This window comes from Macrotis lagotis, chromosome X (genome assembly GCF_037893015.1).
Source record: "Macrotis lagotis isolate mMagLag1 chromosome X, bilby.v1.9.chrom.fasta, whole genome shotgun sequence".
In the NCBI taxonomy this organism is placed as follows: Eukaryota; Metazoa; Chordata; class Mammalia; order Peramelemorphia; family Peramelidae; genus Macrotis; species Macrotis lagotis.
In genome coordinates, this window is record NC_133666.1 from 694420093 (window position 1) to 694435840 (window position 15748).

General features: G+C 45.0%; 1 protein-coding gene across 4 annotated transcripts in view; it reads left to right on the forward strand.

Moving 5' to 3' along the window:
* The window catches only part of LOC141501986 (septin-2), a 119635-nt gene that overhangs the window by 2497 nt on the left and 101390 nt on the right, over nt 1–15748 (forward strand). For 3 of the 4 annotated variants that reach the window (XR_012472355.1, XM_074206481.1, XM_074206483.1), the window contains exon 2: nt 15033–15081. Coding sequence is in view for 3 of the 4 variants with exons in the window: in XM_074206481.1 (XP_074062582.1) it covers nt 15058–15081 (24 nt within the window). In the remaining variant the exon portion in view is untranslated. Of the gene's footprint in view, nt 1–1849; nt 2115–15032; nt 15082–15748 lie in introns of those variants that run through there. The other variant, XM_074206482.1, reaches the window with a different exon arrangement.

The following is a 15748-nucleotide window of genomic DNA, read 5'->3' on the forward strand; positions in this document are numbered from 1 at the left end:
AACCTGGCTTTGTGGCCCTGGGCAAGCCACTTAACCCCATTGCTTTGTGAAAAAACAAAAAAAAAACCCCTTCTTAAATATGTTATTTATTGGACTTTTTAAAGAAGGTTATTGGAGCTCTCCAGCTCATTTTCCAGATGAGCAACTGAGGCAGACAGGATTAAGTGACCTGCCCAGGGTATCCCTTGGCTTTCTGAGTTCTCATTGTTTAAATCTCAATCTTGCAACATCATCTCACAGAACTGGGGTAGGAAGGAACCTCTAGGCTTGGGGGGTGCAGGTTCGTCCTGGATCAAAATCTTTTCTTCAGCATCCTGGACATGCATGGGTATGGGGGAGGACTCTATTACCCCAAGGCTGGCTCATGGGACCTCTCCATCATCTAAATCTGCTGCCATGCATTGTTTCTTGTTCTGCTCTCTGGAGCAAAGCAAAAAGAATAATAATAAAAAAAAAAAAGAACAAAATCTAGACGTACTCTAGCCATGGCAGGCATCATCCTTTCATCTAAAGTTAGCGTCCTTCTCAAGAATGGAAATGAAGAGAATCTGAGTTTCAAGGCCAGGCTGCTTCTTTGTGATCATCACTTTCCTTTCCAGATATTGGTTAGCCAACTCTCTAATGATCTGTTTGAGGATTTTCCCAGGTGTCACAATCAAACTCACTGGCACGTGGTTTTCCCTTTTTTGGAAATTTGGACACTTGATCTTCAGTCGTGAGGTGTCCTTTTCCTCCATAGTCTGTCTGTCTGTCTGTCTCTCTCTCTCTCTTTAGGATTTTGCAAGGCAATGGGTTAAGTGACTTGCCCAAGACCATACAACTAGGTAATTATGAAGCATCTGAGACTGGATTTGAACTCAGGTCCTCCTGACTCCACGGCTGGTGCTCTATCCCCTGTGCCACCTAGCCGCCCCCCTCCATGGTCTCTTAAATATCACGGACAGTGGCTCGGTGGTCATGTAGGCAAGGATGAGGTTAATCATGACCAGGTGATTCGAACTTGTAAATCAATCATTTTGGAGGTACTGACTTATTCTATGTCAGACACTTCAAGGTACAAAGACAGAAATGAAAAAATTGCTTCCCTCAGCAATTTTTGTTTTTTAAATTCCCACTTTAAAAAAAATAAAAAATGCATTTTTGCAATTATTCGTAAAAACAGTTTTTAATATTCATTTTCAAAAATTTTTGAAATTACCTTCTTCCTCCTTCTTCCCCTTCCTAGACATAATGAGTAATTCAATATAGGTTATACATCTGCAGTTAAGTAAAGCATTTCCATATTAGTCATGTGAAAGAAAATACCCCCCCCAAACCCTTAAAAATTGGAGAGCAATGTTTCGCTCTGCATTCAGAGTTTATCAGTTCTTTATTTGGATGTGGATAGCATTTTTCACATTGAGCCCTTTGGAATTGTCATTGTATTTCTGAGAATAGTTATCACTGTGATGTGTACAATGTTCTTTCTCCTGGTTCTGCTCACTTTACATTGCATCAGTTCATGAAAATCTTTCCAGGTTTTTCTAAAACTCATCACAATAGTATTCCATAGCATTCATATATCACCATTTTTTCAGCCATTCCCAGTGGATGGGCATCCCCTCAATTTCTAATTCTTTGCTACCATAAAAAGAACTATTATGAACATTTTGTTCATATGAGTTTTTTTTTTAAGGTTTTTGCAAGGCAAATGGGGTTAAGTGGCTTGCCCAAGGCCACACAGCTAGGTAATTATTAAGTGTCTGAGACTGGATTTGAACTCTGGTACTCCTGACTCCAGGGCTGGTGCTCTATTCACTGCACCACCTAGCCACCCTATATGAGTCTTGTTTTCCTTTTTTTGTGATCTCTTTGGGATATAGACCTAGTAGTGGCATTGCAGAATCAAAGAATCTGCAGTGTTATAGCCTTTTGGACCAAGTTCCACATTCCTCTTCAGAATGTTGAAGTTAGGGATTCTAAGAGGTAATGGGGAAGAGGGAGATTATATCAGGTAGGGGAGACCACAAGGGCACAGGCCTACAAAGGAGATGAGAGCTGGAGAGTCATGGACAAGGAGCCTTGATTAGTTGGACAGTCAACTGTGTGATGGGGGAATGAGCCTGGAAAAAGAGGTGAAGGCCCTAAGGGTGAAGAGCTTTAAATACTCCTGTTCCAGGAATGAGAGAGCACCCCTTTGGGTCAGAGCATCATAATCAACCTTGGCTTTTATGACTGAGGAGAGGGCAGAATGGGAAAGATTAGTTGAGGCAGATTTAGCTTGTCATTGTGTTTGGATCCTGTATGGAACTCTCTTTTTATAGAGTTGTTGTTAGACCATCAGACTGTCAGCTCCTTGAGGGCAGGGACTGTCTTTTGCCTCTTCTAGTATCCTCAGAGCTTAGCACAGGATCAGGTAATGGTAGCTACTTAGTAAATGTTTACTGAATGAATGAATGAATGAATGAATGAATAAAGAATGAATGTACTTTCTCTGGGCTAAGCTCTCTTTGGGTGTTGGGGACCCAAGGCAAGAATGCAGCAGCAACCTTTTCATGGAGGGAAATCACAGAACATTCAAGGTGTGGGTGAGGAGAAAAGAGGAAAGCGTTGCGAATGTTTCTTTGGCTGACTGAGGGATGGTCGTTCCATTAAGTGGAGTTGTGGGAAAGACACCATCTCAGAATGAAGGAATGAAAAAAGGGGAGCTGGTCACCAGGAAGTGGGTGTTTCTGGTACCTTCACAAAGGTAGGGGCAGGTTCCTGGAAGGAAGCAGTGTCTCTCCTGGTGAGATCCCTTGAATCCAGGAGATGAGGAGGTGATGGGCTGAGCAGTCCTTGTGTCTGAACTGGTGTAGTCAAAGACCAAATCCTGGAAAGTGTCCACAATGGGGAAGGGCCTCACCTCCCTGCTTTTGGAGGATTGGACGAAGAAAGTATGGATGTTTCTCTTGGAGAAGAGGTTTTGGTGGGGATGTTTGTGGCATCACGTTCTTGAAAGGCTGTTATAGTGGACAAGAGGTGCTAGATTTGGTCATCTTGGTCCTGAGAACCAAGTTATGTGTGAGAGGCAGAAGTTCAAAAGAGGTCGATCTAGGTCCAATTTGAGAAAAATCTCACACCCTCAGAGAGAATAGGAGAGGATTGCTGGGGAAACTGGAGGAAGAAATTCTTGGTCAGCCAGGATGACCTCTGAGACTGACCTGGGGTCTTTCCTGGACAAGAAGCCGCCATTTAGAACTCACCCGTCTCTTTCCTGAGCAACTTCTGAAGTTGACCTTAGTTTCCACGAACCTCCAGAGACTGAGGTGTTTGCATGCTCATCTTCTTCACTCACCTACTTTCGGGATCTGGTGTGGTGGGAATGTGGGCAGCAGCGAGCACCATTTATCTGCTTTCTGTTGAGACCAGCCTCGTTGCCTGGAGCTTGTGTCCCTTCTCTGTCCTGATTCCAAGGCACCTGAAAGAGGCAGGGCAAGTCCCCCCCTTCAGTCCCATCCCAGCCACGTCTCCCCTCCTACCATGATGGTGATAGCCCAGGACCCTGACCCAAGTGCCATGCTTTCAGCCATCCCAGGGCAGCCTCCCTGCCAGCACTCCTGAAGGTCCACACCTAGAGTATGGCAGGCACTGTGCTGACCTCTACACAAACTATCTCATCAGACTCTCCCTACACCCCTGGGAGCCAGGTGTGACAGATGAGGAAACTGAGGCAGACAAGGATGGCATGACTTGCTCAGGGTACCTCAGCTCTTCTTGATGGAAACACTCAAAGGGGTCAGCATTGGAACTGACAGGACTATAATCAGTAGACATTCTCCTCCAGAAGAGAGACCTGCCCTTAGGACCTGAGACTGAGAGCTTCCAGATGGGTTGTCTCCCCATCAGAATGTGGGCTCTGTGAAGGCAGGGCCTGTCTGCTTTCTCTCTTTGCTCAGTGCTTAGTTTGTGGGAGGCCCTGAAAAAATGCGTCATTCATTTATTCATTCATTCCTTATGTGTTTCTGTGTCTGTGCTGGGCCCAGCAGAGGACTCAAGCCTTGACTGGAAGGCAGCCCTTCCCAGAGGTCACGCAGCCTAGGTCAGGTCACACAGGTAGGCTCTTAGCCAGGTCTCAGGCTCCTGGCTGTCTCTTCTCCCACAGCACCAGTCCCTGCTCTGTAAGTGTGGGGGAGCCCCTTTATTCCTTTGTTCCCTTGTTTGCAACAAGAGCTTTGTCTTCCTCTTGTCAGGGAGTGGTTGATAAATGGCTGTTATGTGCCAGTCCCTGGGTGAGGCTGCAGGGCTACCAAGACTAAGTGAGATCATGCCAACTTTCCAAGAGCTTTTGTCCTTTTGTGGGGAGAAGCTTATACCCAGGCCATAAACACAGGACCGTTTTTTGGATGGGCCCCAGTTGTGGCAACCTGGGAGATCAGGAAAGACTTCTTGAAGAGGGGGCAGTGCTTGAATGGAGTCTGGAAGGGAACTAGGACTTCTGAGGTGATGGTGAAGCAGGAGGACCTGTTGGACAGGACTGGGGAAGAATAGCCTAGGCAAAGGCAGAGAGGTGGGAGATGGCGCATTGGGTAGGGAAATGCAGGGAAGAGGAGTGTTTGGCTGCATCCCAGGGGATGTGAGGAAGTTGTAGAAGTGATCAGTCTGGAAAGATAGGGTGCAGTCAGTCTAAAAGAATGCAGCCACCAGGGCAAAGAGGTATGACTTCCACGTAGGTGTCCTCAAAGCCTCAGCCATCTTAGAGAACCGGTAGCCCTAACAAGATGGAACAGAGCATTTCTTTATTTTGAGGATACTTGTTTGAGGAAGCATGTTTCCAAGTAAGACTGGGAGTAAAAAGTTTGAGGAATCATAGTAATGTAAACAGAAGATGGGAGGGTGCCATCCATCAAGGGAATGATTGACGAGATGTTCTAGAGACATGAAAGATGTCTTCATTATGGACGGATCCCTGTTGGAGACACCAGGGTCTGTGAGGGAGCAGGGACAAGGCCCTCAGTATGGGTCTTGGGGAAGGAGCCCCGAATCAGTGAACACTCAGATTCACTGGAGTTTTGAGTAGAAGGTCAACAGGGGCATTGCCAAGTGTCCATAAAGGATGTTGGAAACCCATTTCATAGGGTCATCTTAAAAGGAAAAAAAATAGAAGATAATAATTGCATGAACCAGTTTGGGACAGAATGTGTTCTGAAAGAGAATCAGGTGCTCCCAAATACCAGGTTACTGTAGTCCCCCTTGTATAATCTGATCTTATCCCCTTTTGTTAAGAATAGATTAGTTTATGGGGATGACTAGGTGGCTCAGTGAATAGAGCATTGGCCCTGGAGTCAGTAGGATCTGAGTTCAAATTGGACCTCAGATACTTAATACTTAGGTATGTGACCTTGGGCAAGACATTTAACCCCATTGCCTTGCCAAAAAAAAAAAAAGAGAAAGAAAGAAAGAATAGATTAGTTTGTGATTGGCATTGTAGTTAAATGGAAATATCAAAAGATTCCAAGCTGCCTTCTCCAAAGTTACTCCTGTAAAACGTCTTTTTGAATACCCATGTGGCCCGTCCTCCTGTTTCAGTCCAGTGCACTTGCATATGGGGACCTCCTCTCCCTGATGTCATAGTCCTCAAACAATACTAACAACGCAACCACGGTACATTTAAAGGGTTTTACTTTTATTTAGGTTTTTGCAAGGCAACCGGGGTTAAGTGGCTCGTCCAGGGCCACACAGCTAGGTGGTTATTAAGTGTCTGAGGCCGGATTTGAACCCAGGGACTCCTGACTCCATTAAGCCACCTAGCTGCCCAATTTAAAGGATTTTATAAGAAGCGTGTGTTAGTTGTTCAGTGCCTCTGTAATATTAAATGCCATCCCCGTGGAGAGTCTGCGTCAGGATGTCACATTTATTATTCACTTAGCAAACCTTTGGTATGATCTGGTCTCTGGTTCCTCTCCAGCTCTGAGTCCTGTGATTCTGCTCCCCTGTCTGGGGAAAGGAAGAATGGTTTGTTTGAAGAGACATCTAGGTTCTTGGCAGGTAGAAATAAAGCTGAATGTGGCTAAGGGAGTATCAGCAGACAAACAATTTCTTGTTTCATTCGTCTTCAGGACCTGAGGCTTTCTTTTGTTTGAATTCCTCTCCCATAGAGAAGTGGTGCCCTGTAACATTGGTTGAAGGAGTGATTGACCCCACAGTAGGCCTGCTCATCCCCAAGGTGGCTTTATGATGGTTATTGTTCCTCTTACCAACTCCTCTTGGGAAAGAAGGCTTAGTTGGCAAAACCAACCAACACATCTGATAGTATGTGCACACCCATAGACCCTCCCCCTTTGCAATGAAGAGAAGCCTTAACCACCTTGTCTTGCTTTAGCTTGTATGAATTCTAATAACTGTGTGAATTCAGACAGATTCCTTTTCTACCTCTGTTTTCTTTCCTATATTAAAGTCCTGATAATGTGCGCATCCTCACAGGGTGGTTCTGAAGATTGCTTTTGGAATCATAACATTCTGTCCCTTTATTATTCTCATTGTTCTGAGACCTCTTTTGGGCTGCTTCTCAGAAGCATTCTCCTTGTCGATCTTGTAAGATTTCCTTATGGATCTCCTTGTAGATGTGGATCGTTCTCCTTCCTTGCCGTTTTCTTTCCTTGAAATGCCTATGTTGGGGTGATCCTTGTACATTTTCCATAATTGGTTTTAATTTGTGGTTGACTTTAGGAAAATCCCACACCGGCCCTGAGAAGTTTACTTCTTATATCCTGAAGGAAATGACCCGGGTTCCTTCCTCCCTAATTTATTGGATGGGCTAGTTCAGAATAGAGGATGATATGATGGCAAGCTGCAGCCTTTGTGTTTGCGTAAGTGGGAGCTGTAATTAGCTTTGGGATTTGCTTCTTGAGAGGCAAATGAGATGATGATTGAAGATAAGATTCCCGGGAGAGGAGGGGCTGTAGCAGTTTAGCACGTGTGGGATCAGCTGAAGAGAAAACACTCCATGTGGTACTAATGGGTGCAGAGAATGTCTGGAAAACATGTGTGAAAATACCCGTTGGCCCTGAGCTGTGGAATTTTGAAAATGGATTCTTAACTTGTGCCCTACTTTGAGGTAGCTACCTCGTGAAAATGGCTCTGAAGGCCAGGCCAGTTTGAGCATCCACCTTCCCAGCGGAATGTTGACCAACATGTGATGAGACTGGTTGGCCACCTGGACCCGCCAGGGAGTGGAGGAGGCAGCAGTGCCCTAGGAGCTAGCAGTGCCTGGAAGGCACAAGTGCCTTGTCTCCAGTTGAGGTTTTCAGCTGGGGGAGCTGGTCCTGTGAGGATGACCTCTGCCTGCTGTCCTCCCCCAGGCAGCAGCCTTTCCCAATTCTCCTCACGTCTTGCCCTTAATGTCCTGGCCTTGAGATGTTTCACATTAGAGTGTCACTAGACTGTAAGCTTCATGAAGGCAAGAGTCACACGTTATCTAAATTGTGTGACTTTCCCAGATGAATCTTCTGTATTCATTAGGTACTTAACAAATATCGGTTGAATCTTTGAATGAGTACTAAACTCCTTCTTGGACATTTCAGGAATGTATGATTTTTCTTCCTCCTTGTATTGTTGGAGCAGTGGGGCATGGGGATGGAGACCTGATTTTGGAGTCAGGACTACCAAAGCAACACACACACACACACACACACACACACACACACACACACACACACACTGTGTTCTGCTGCTCCACACTAGTGATGTGGCCTCGTGTAAGTCATGCAGACACTTTTTATGACTATAGATTACAGAAAGCTCCAGATCTGCCCAGGTGGAAGGTGTTTCCAAATCTGGAATTTTCCACCCAAATGAGATCACCCTTACCCTTCTCAAGAAGTTCTCCCCTGAGACATCCTGAGACATTTTCACTTCTCCCCTGGCCTCTCCTCTCTGCAGTGTATGGTTAACCCATGAGTACTGAAATACAGATGGTACTGAGCTGAGGTGGTGCATGAGGTGGTACATGTGGTAGTGCATGTGGTGGTGCTTTGGGTAAGATCGGACTCTCTTACCCACCAACTCCAGCCTTTCCTCAGACTTTGGGAAGGACGCTTGGGATCCAAGAAGGTTACCCACTATCTAGTTCAGCCAACTGGGTCACCAAATGAGGTGAATTTCTTGGGGATTGTTTCATGTCGGGAAGGGTGTGACAATGCATAATGAGAAACTAGGCCGGGGGCCAAATCACTTTACCACCTGAATTGTGAGGTAATTCCTTCGAAATACCATTCCTTGAGTTTTTAATATCCAGGACTTTGTGAAACTGAGTATGTAGGAAAACAAGGCTTAGTGCTGTGGTGCAATACACAGGATAGGGAGGAGTCAGGCCCTTGGGCCCCTGTGCCACCTGTATACACTGAGCTCCTCCATCTATGCACATAGAATTCCTCTTGGCATTTTATCTTCCTGCCCCTCTTATTTTTCTGGTCAAATTTTCCAGTCCCCAGGGTTCCTCAAAAGTGAACATGAATCTTTTTTCCTGATGAAAGGAATCTCACTGATAAACTATTCTTTATTCTTTTTGCCCTTCAAGAGTCTGCTGATGCAGCAGGGACTGAATCATGATTCATCCTGGGGTCTACCGTCTTAGTGCCCTGGAGAGGGCTAGGGCTGTGTGTGTGCCATAGGGAATCCAAGATTCATTCAACTCTTGCCCTCAGAGCGCAGAGTCTAATAGAGAATAAGACATGAGCCCAGACAATAGCTGAAACCACTATGACTTGGAACTTCCCTGCCTTAGTGCAGGACAAGGGCTGAGAGAAACCGTAACCCTACTGGGGATTTCAGTGGGGGGGGCATCATCTGGCCCTCCTCCCTGGCTGGCATTGCCATCCATAGTTATGTTCTCTGCCCTCTGGGCAGCCCGGTCCCAATATGGATCTGGTCTTTTTGAACCTATTTATTTCCCTTTCTGTGTTGCCTCTTTGAAAGTAGGGGCAGTACGGAGCAGCTAGGTGGCATAGTGGATAAAGCACCGGCCTTGGAGTCAGGAGTACCTGGGTTCAAATCCGGTCTCAGACACTTAATAATGACCTAGCTGTGTGGCCTTGGGCAAGCCACTTAACCCCATTTGCCTTGCAAAACCTAAAAAAAAAAAGTAGGGGCAGTCTTACATTATTGTATTTCTGTCTCTAGTGGCATGGTGACTGGCAGGTGGTAGGCATGTGTCTAGGTGTCTGTCTGTGATGGGGTCTGGGCCACTCCCCAGGGCAGCCACACTGGCAACCAATTCCTTCATACCCACTCATGGGACCCAAGGCTTCTTTAGAAGGAAGGACTCTCCAGATTTTTTTTTTTAGCAAGGCAATAGGGTTAAGTGACTTGCCCAGGGTCACACAACTAGGTAATTATTAAGTATCTGAAGCCGGATTTGAACTCAGGTCCTCCTGACTCCAGGGACAGTACTCCGTCCACTGTGCCACCTAGCCGTCCCCCTCCAGATGTTTTAGTCTGCCCCCACACACACATTTGCAGACAAGGAAACTGAGACCTAGAGTGGAGAAGTGTCTCAACTGTAAATGGAACCCTGGTCTGCTGGCAGCCAAATCTTTCCTCTGTCTGCTGAGGTCTCCAGGAATGACCATTCCTCCCCCTTTTTTGGGGGGGGGGATTGAACTCCGCTTGAAAATGATTAATAGATTCTTCAGATATCTGTCATGAGAGATCTTCATGTTCGCAGTCCATCTGGATGATTCACCCTTTGGCCGGGCCCAGTGAGCATGAGTAATTTCCAGAAGGTGGGATTTGCTGTTGGAGGAGACCAGGTGGCAGCACACGTTAATCCCTGTACTCAGGACAAGGACTCTTCTGCCACTAACAGGGCCTGGGAATAGGAATGATGGAGCACCCTCTTCCCCTTGTCTCCTCCTGTGCCTATTACTTTCCCACCATTTTGTGCTTTGCCTCTTGGGATGGCAGGCAGCTTGTCTCCCCGGCCACCTTGTGAGCTTCTGGGCCCAGGGCCAGGCGACTGTGGAATAGGAGTCTCTCCTAGACTCAGTTCTTGCCGCCTCTCCAGGATCTTAACTTTTGATCATCTGCAGCCTCTTGAGTTGGAGGGGCGGAGAATGGAAGTGCTTGGCCCCCCTCCCTTGTCTGCCACTCTCTTTACTTTCCCTCAGAGTTGCCCTGGGAGATTTTGAGTTATATACCAGGGCTTAGGAGTAGAATCCAATCCTGGAGAACCTGGCACAGGCTTGGAATGCCGTGGTGCCCATCTAACCCTGATGAATTAAATTGATGCCTGCTCAGGAATTTGGTAACTTAAGGTATTGGGGAGCCCATTATGCATGGAGTGCTGATCCCTTGGTCACCTCTCCTTACCCCTACTTCCCTCCCCCTTATTTCCCCTTTCTCCAGCTGTGCTGGCAAGAAACCAACACAAGTCTGGAAGTGTTTTTGTTTTTTTTTTTTGGTGGGAAATACAAATTCATCTTTCTTCCCCCCCCCCCATCTTTTTGTGGTTATCTTTTATTTTCTAGTGGTACAAAAGTTGTACAAAGCACAGAATGAGGTGAAAGTTGAGATGAGATTTTTTTTTCCAACTTTCTACCCCTCCTTTCTCTCCCCCTTCCTCAAGACTGCAATCTGATGCATCTACAATTATGTTCAACATATTTCCATATTAATCAAGTTGTGAAAGAAGAATCAGAACCAGAAAGGGGAAAAAGCATGAGGAAGAAAAAATAAAAACAAATTAAAAAAGTGAAAATAGTCTGCTTTAGTCTGCATTCAGACTCCATAGTTCTTTCTCAGCATGTGGATGGCATTTTCTATCAAAAATCTTTAATCACTATGTTGCTGAGAAGAGCTGGGTCGATCCTAGTTAGGCTTCACACAGTGTGGCTATTAGTGCGTACAATGCTCTCCTGCTTCTCACTTCACTCAGCATCAGTTCATGCAAGTCTTTCCAGGCTTTTCTGAAATCTACCTGCCCATGATTTTTTTTTTCTTTTTGACTTGATATTTTATTTTTCCAATTACATGTTAGGAAAGTTTTTCACCATTCATTCACATGCATATGCATATTTTTAAGTTACCTAATTTCCTTCCGCCTTCCCTTTCCACCCTCTCGCCAGGTACATATTGTACAGAACAGCCAGGTACATATTGTACATACATATTTGTGTTTCCTGTTTACAGATGAGTCATTTTCAGTATGGGGAATTAGGATTAAGGGAAAGGAAAGAAAACCAAGAGATAGGAAAGAAATACATAAGAGAAATTTTTAAAACGTGAATGTAGTGTTCATTCAGATGCTGTAGGATTTTGTTTTGTTTTGTTCTGTTTTTGAAGGGATAGCGGTTGTCCATAGCTGGTCTAATACAGTGTCCTAGCTTTCTGAACTGCTGAGAGGAGCTGCTTCCATCAGGGTTGATCAGCTCACAATGTTGTTATTAATGTGAACATTGTTTTCTTGGTTCTGCTCCCTTTGCTCAGCATCAGATCCTGTAACTCCTCATTCCTTGCTTCTCTAGTCTCCAACCATTCATGGTTTGTTTTTTTTTTTTTAGGTTTTTATTTGCAAGGCAAATGGGGTTAAGTGGCTTGCCCAAGGCCACACAGCTAGGTAATTATTAAGTGTCTGAGACCGGATTTGAACCCAGGTACTCCTGACTCCAGGGACAGTGTTTTATCCACTGTGCCACCTAGCCGCCCCATTCGTGGTTTCTTATAGAACAAGAGTACTCCATAACATTCATGTACCATTACTTGTTCAGCCATTCCCAATGGATGGGCATCCCTGCAATGTCCAATTTTATAAAAAAGAGCTGCTATAAATATTTTTGAACACGTGAGACTTTTCCCATTTTTATTATTTCTTTTGGATATAGATCTAGTCTTGGTATTGCTGGGTCAAAGGGTAGGAACAGTTTTATTGATCTCTGGGCATAGTTCCATATTGCTCCCCAGAATGACTGGATTACTCCACCAACAATACATTAATGTCCCAATCCTCCCACAACCTCTCCAACATCGATTGTTTTCCTTTTTTGTCATCTTAGCCAACCCGATAGGTGTGAAGTGGAATTTGAAAGTTGTTTTAATTTGCATTTCTCTAATCAGTAATGATTTGGAAAATTTTTTCATATGATTATATATAGAGAGCTTTAAATTTCTTCATTTGAAAACTGTCCATTCATATCCTTTGACCATTTATCAGCTGGGGAATAAATTGTAACCTTATAAATTTGATACAATTCTCTATTTTAAAAAATGAGACTTTTATCAGAATCCCAGCTGTGAAGATTATTTCCCAGCTTTCAATTTTCCTTCTAATTTTCTGCCCATGGTTTCTTTTTTTTTTAGTTTTTGCAAGGCAATGGGGTTAAGTGACTTGCCCAAGGTCACACAGCTAGGTAATTATTATTTTTTTTAAGGTTTTTGCAAGGCAAATGGGGTTAAGTAGCTTGCCCAAGGCCACACAGCTAGGTCATTATTAAGTGTCTGAGATCGGATTTGAACCCAGATACTCCTGACTCCAAGGCCAGTGCTCTATCCACTGCACCACCTAGCTGCCTGTGCCCATGGTTTCTTACAGAACAATAGGATTCCATCACATTCATATACCATAACTCATTTAGCCATTCTCCAGTGGATGGACATCCCTTTGGAGGAGATGATTGAGGAGGAAAGGCACCCACTATTTAATAGAGGACCTTGTGCTTAGAGACAAGGAGCTAGCATCTAGCTAGAAGAGATGTTGGCACATATTTCTTCTACAAATCAGAATGAGGCAAATGACTCACATTGGCCACACGGGTCCGGGCTCTTGCGTCCCCTTCCTTTGTCTGGTCTAGCCTCCTATGATGGACACCAGTTGTTGGAAATGTTGAGGAGGGAATTTGTTTTTGGACTAGAGCTAGAGAAGAGATTCTTCAAGACTTCCGAATCCTGGAAGCCTGGGAGGGAGGGGGAGGAAGGGACCCCACCTCTAGCATGGGCAGGCCTTGGCATCAAGTGTAAGAGGGGCTAGATTTATTCTGCTCAATCTCATTGGAGGAAAATTTCAGGATTTTAGTTTAATCTGAGTAGCCCAGAGAAGAATGCATTACCTTGAAAGGTAGAGGAGGCCTTGGCCTCCTGAGCAAGAACTCAGGGTCTGGCTGAAGGACCGAGGTTCCCGTACCTGCTCTGCCCTGGTTCTGCCTCTCTGATGTTTAAAATGAGAGGGAGGTCACACCAGAGAGCCTCTGAGGTGGGCTGCAGCTTTCCATCTCCCTTGCTAGCAGCCCTTCAGAATCTCTGCAGTATCCAGACAAGTAACGGGGGTCAGACAAATGCCCAGCCTGGGAGCCCCTGCCTGGCTCATACTGGGGACTGACCCTGGCTGGGGTCACTGATAAGAGCTTGGCCCTCAGCTCCTGTTCTTGGGAGAGAAATTTTGCCCATCAGTTTTGTTCCCAAGCCCTCTGGAAGTAGGTAAAAGTGACATCCTTGATCTAGCAGGTGAAAGTGGCATCCTTTTTACTGGCTGGCCTTCCACCCAGTGGCCTGATACCAATGCTGCTGGTATATTGGTCATGGGAGGCAGAGATAGCTCCTACTGTCATAGGGCAGGACTTCCTGTGGCATGGTGGCAGAGCTGGCAGGAACCTGCCATGGTGCTTTGGCTTCAGAGGATGTTGGCTCCCAACCTGCAGCTTATGATGCTTTCTCCCTGTCTGCCCTGGACCATCTCCTGAGCACATCTGTGAAGGGAGAGGCCTAGATGGGGGGCTTCCCGGACCTTTCCAGTTCATGATCAGTGGTCCTATTGAAACTGTATATCAACCAGTGTGTTACTGCGAAGAGGTTTAGGAGACAAGCCTGACCCCAGATCCAGGAAAGTCTGAGTTCAAGTCCTGCCTCAGACATTTCTATTTGTGCTCCTGAGTGCTGTCAGAACCAGATTAAAATGTAGTTGGGAAATTTTTACCAAAATAAATTTTAAAAAGTAAAGCATGTGTGGCCCTCAGTGATCCTCTTTGACTGGCCAGTGCCTGAAGGTGCTAAGCCAGAGGACTGCCCACCCTATCAAATGTTATCTTTCTTCTTTCTTTTTTCTTTTTTTTAGGTTTTTTTTTTTTTTGGCAAGGCAATGGGTTTAAGTGGCTTGCCCAAGGTCACAGAACTAGGTAATTATTAAGTGTCTGAGGCCAGATTTGAATTCAGGTCCTCCTGACTCCAGGGCCAGTGCTCTAACCACTAGACCACCTAGCTGCCCCTCAAATGTTCTCTTGAACCTGGAGATGCTCAGGGTGATAGCCAAGTGCTATGATTTTTTTTTATTTTAATATTAATTTTTTTCTGGGCAATAGGTTTTAGTGGCTTGCCCAAGATCACAAAACTAGGTAATTATTAAGTGTCTGAGGCCAGATTTGAACTCGGGTCCTCCTGACTTCAGGGCCAATGCTCTATCCACTGGGCCACCCAGCTGCCCCAAAGTCTTATAATTTTTATGTTACATTTCCAGATCTGAGCATGAATCTCCTCTGTTCACTCTAACTTTACTGTCTTTGTGCTTAGAGCTTCTCACCTGCTTAGTCATATGGATTGTTTACATCAAGGCTGAGGAAGACGGTCAGACAAAGGAGCAGGAAAGTCTCATAGCATCCAGGCACGCGTGTCCTAAGAAGACATTTCTTCTCTTTGCTGACCATTAGCTCAGCTGTAAAAAAAAGTCCAACTGCCAGATGTATTTCCTTTTTCATTTCCTGTCCCTGTGTTGTAGCTTTGGGTTTTTTTGGGGGGGATGGGGGGCATGTGGTGGGGGGGGCAGAGGTGGTCCCTTTTCCTAATAAAGGGGAGGCCCACTGGTGATTACTGATGTCATCTGCTGGGGGAAAACAGATATTCTCCCATTCAACCTCTCAAGAGTTGAAGCTAACTTTTTGTTCCCCCTTCATAGTTGGTTTTGCCAGTGGGACTTCCTGAAGGGCAAGGCTTTTCTTTCTGTTGGATTCTCCTCCATCTCCCTAGGCGTCATGGTGCTGAATGACTGGGAAACAACGGGCCTTGGAAAATGACTCAGAATTTTTGTCTTCCAGAGGTCAAAACTCAGAGTGACTCAACATGTCTCAGTCTGGAGATAAAAAGGTAAATAAAGTCTTTTTGTTTTGTAATTAAATGTTTGAAAAGCACATATTGTCACTGTAGAGAGAGACCTTTTCCAGAGAAGTTCACTAATTTGAAGTGATCTGTGATGTCGCAGTGTTTCTGATGGCAACTTTGTGATATGTTATTTGATGTGTGTAATGAGAATGAGAGAGATGCTGCTGAGAAATGCCATTTTTTTCCTTTAGTAATAAAAGTTGTGGATTGTAAAGTTAGAAAGTTTAGGGGAAAAATTTTTGTGATAAAGAATCTTATAGATAGTTTCCAAAGAAAATAAAAGAAACCCATTATTTTTTTTGAATGAAACATCTCTGTAAATTGTTCTACATGCACAACTATTTGCTAGTTTCTTTTTTTTTTTGCAAGGCAATGGGTTAAGTGACTTGCCCAAGGTCGCACAGCTAAGTAATTATTAAGTATCTGAGGCTGGATTTAACTCAGGTCCTCCTGACTCCAGGACCAGTCTATTCACTGCACCACCTCACCGCCCCAATCGTTTCAATAATGGACTGTCCAGCTCATTGCTTTCAGGCTGGAAGCTCCTGAATCTTGTTTCACCTGGTGGGTGTGAGAGCTCTTCAGGGAACAGTCAGAATTGTAGGAGGTGGTACATTCAGAAAACATGGGTTCAAATCCTGGGCCTGAGACT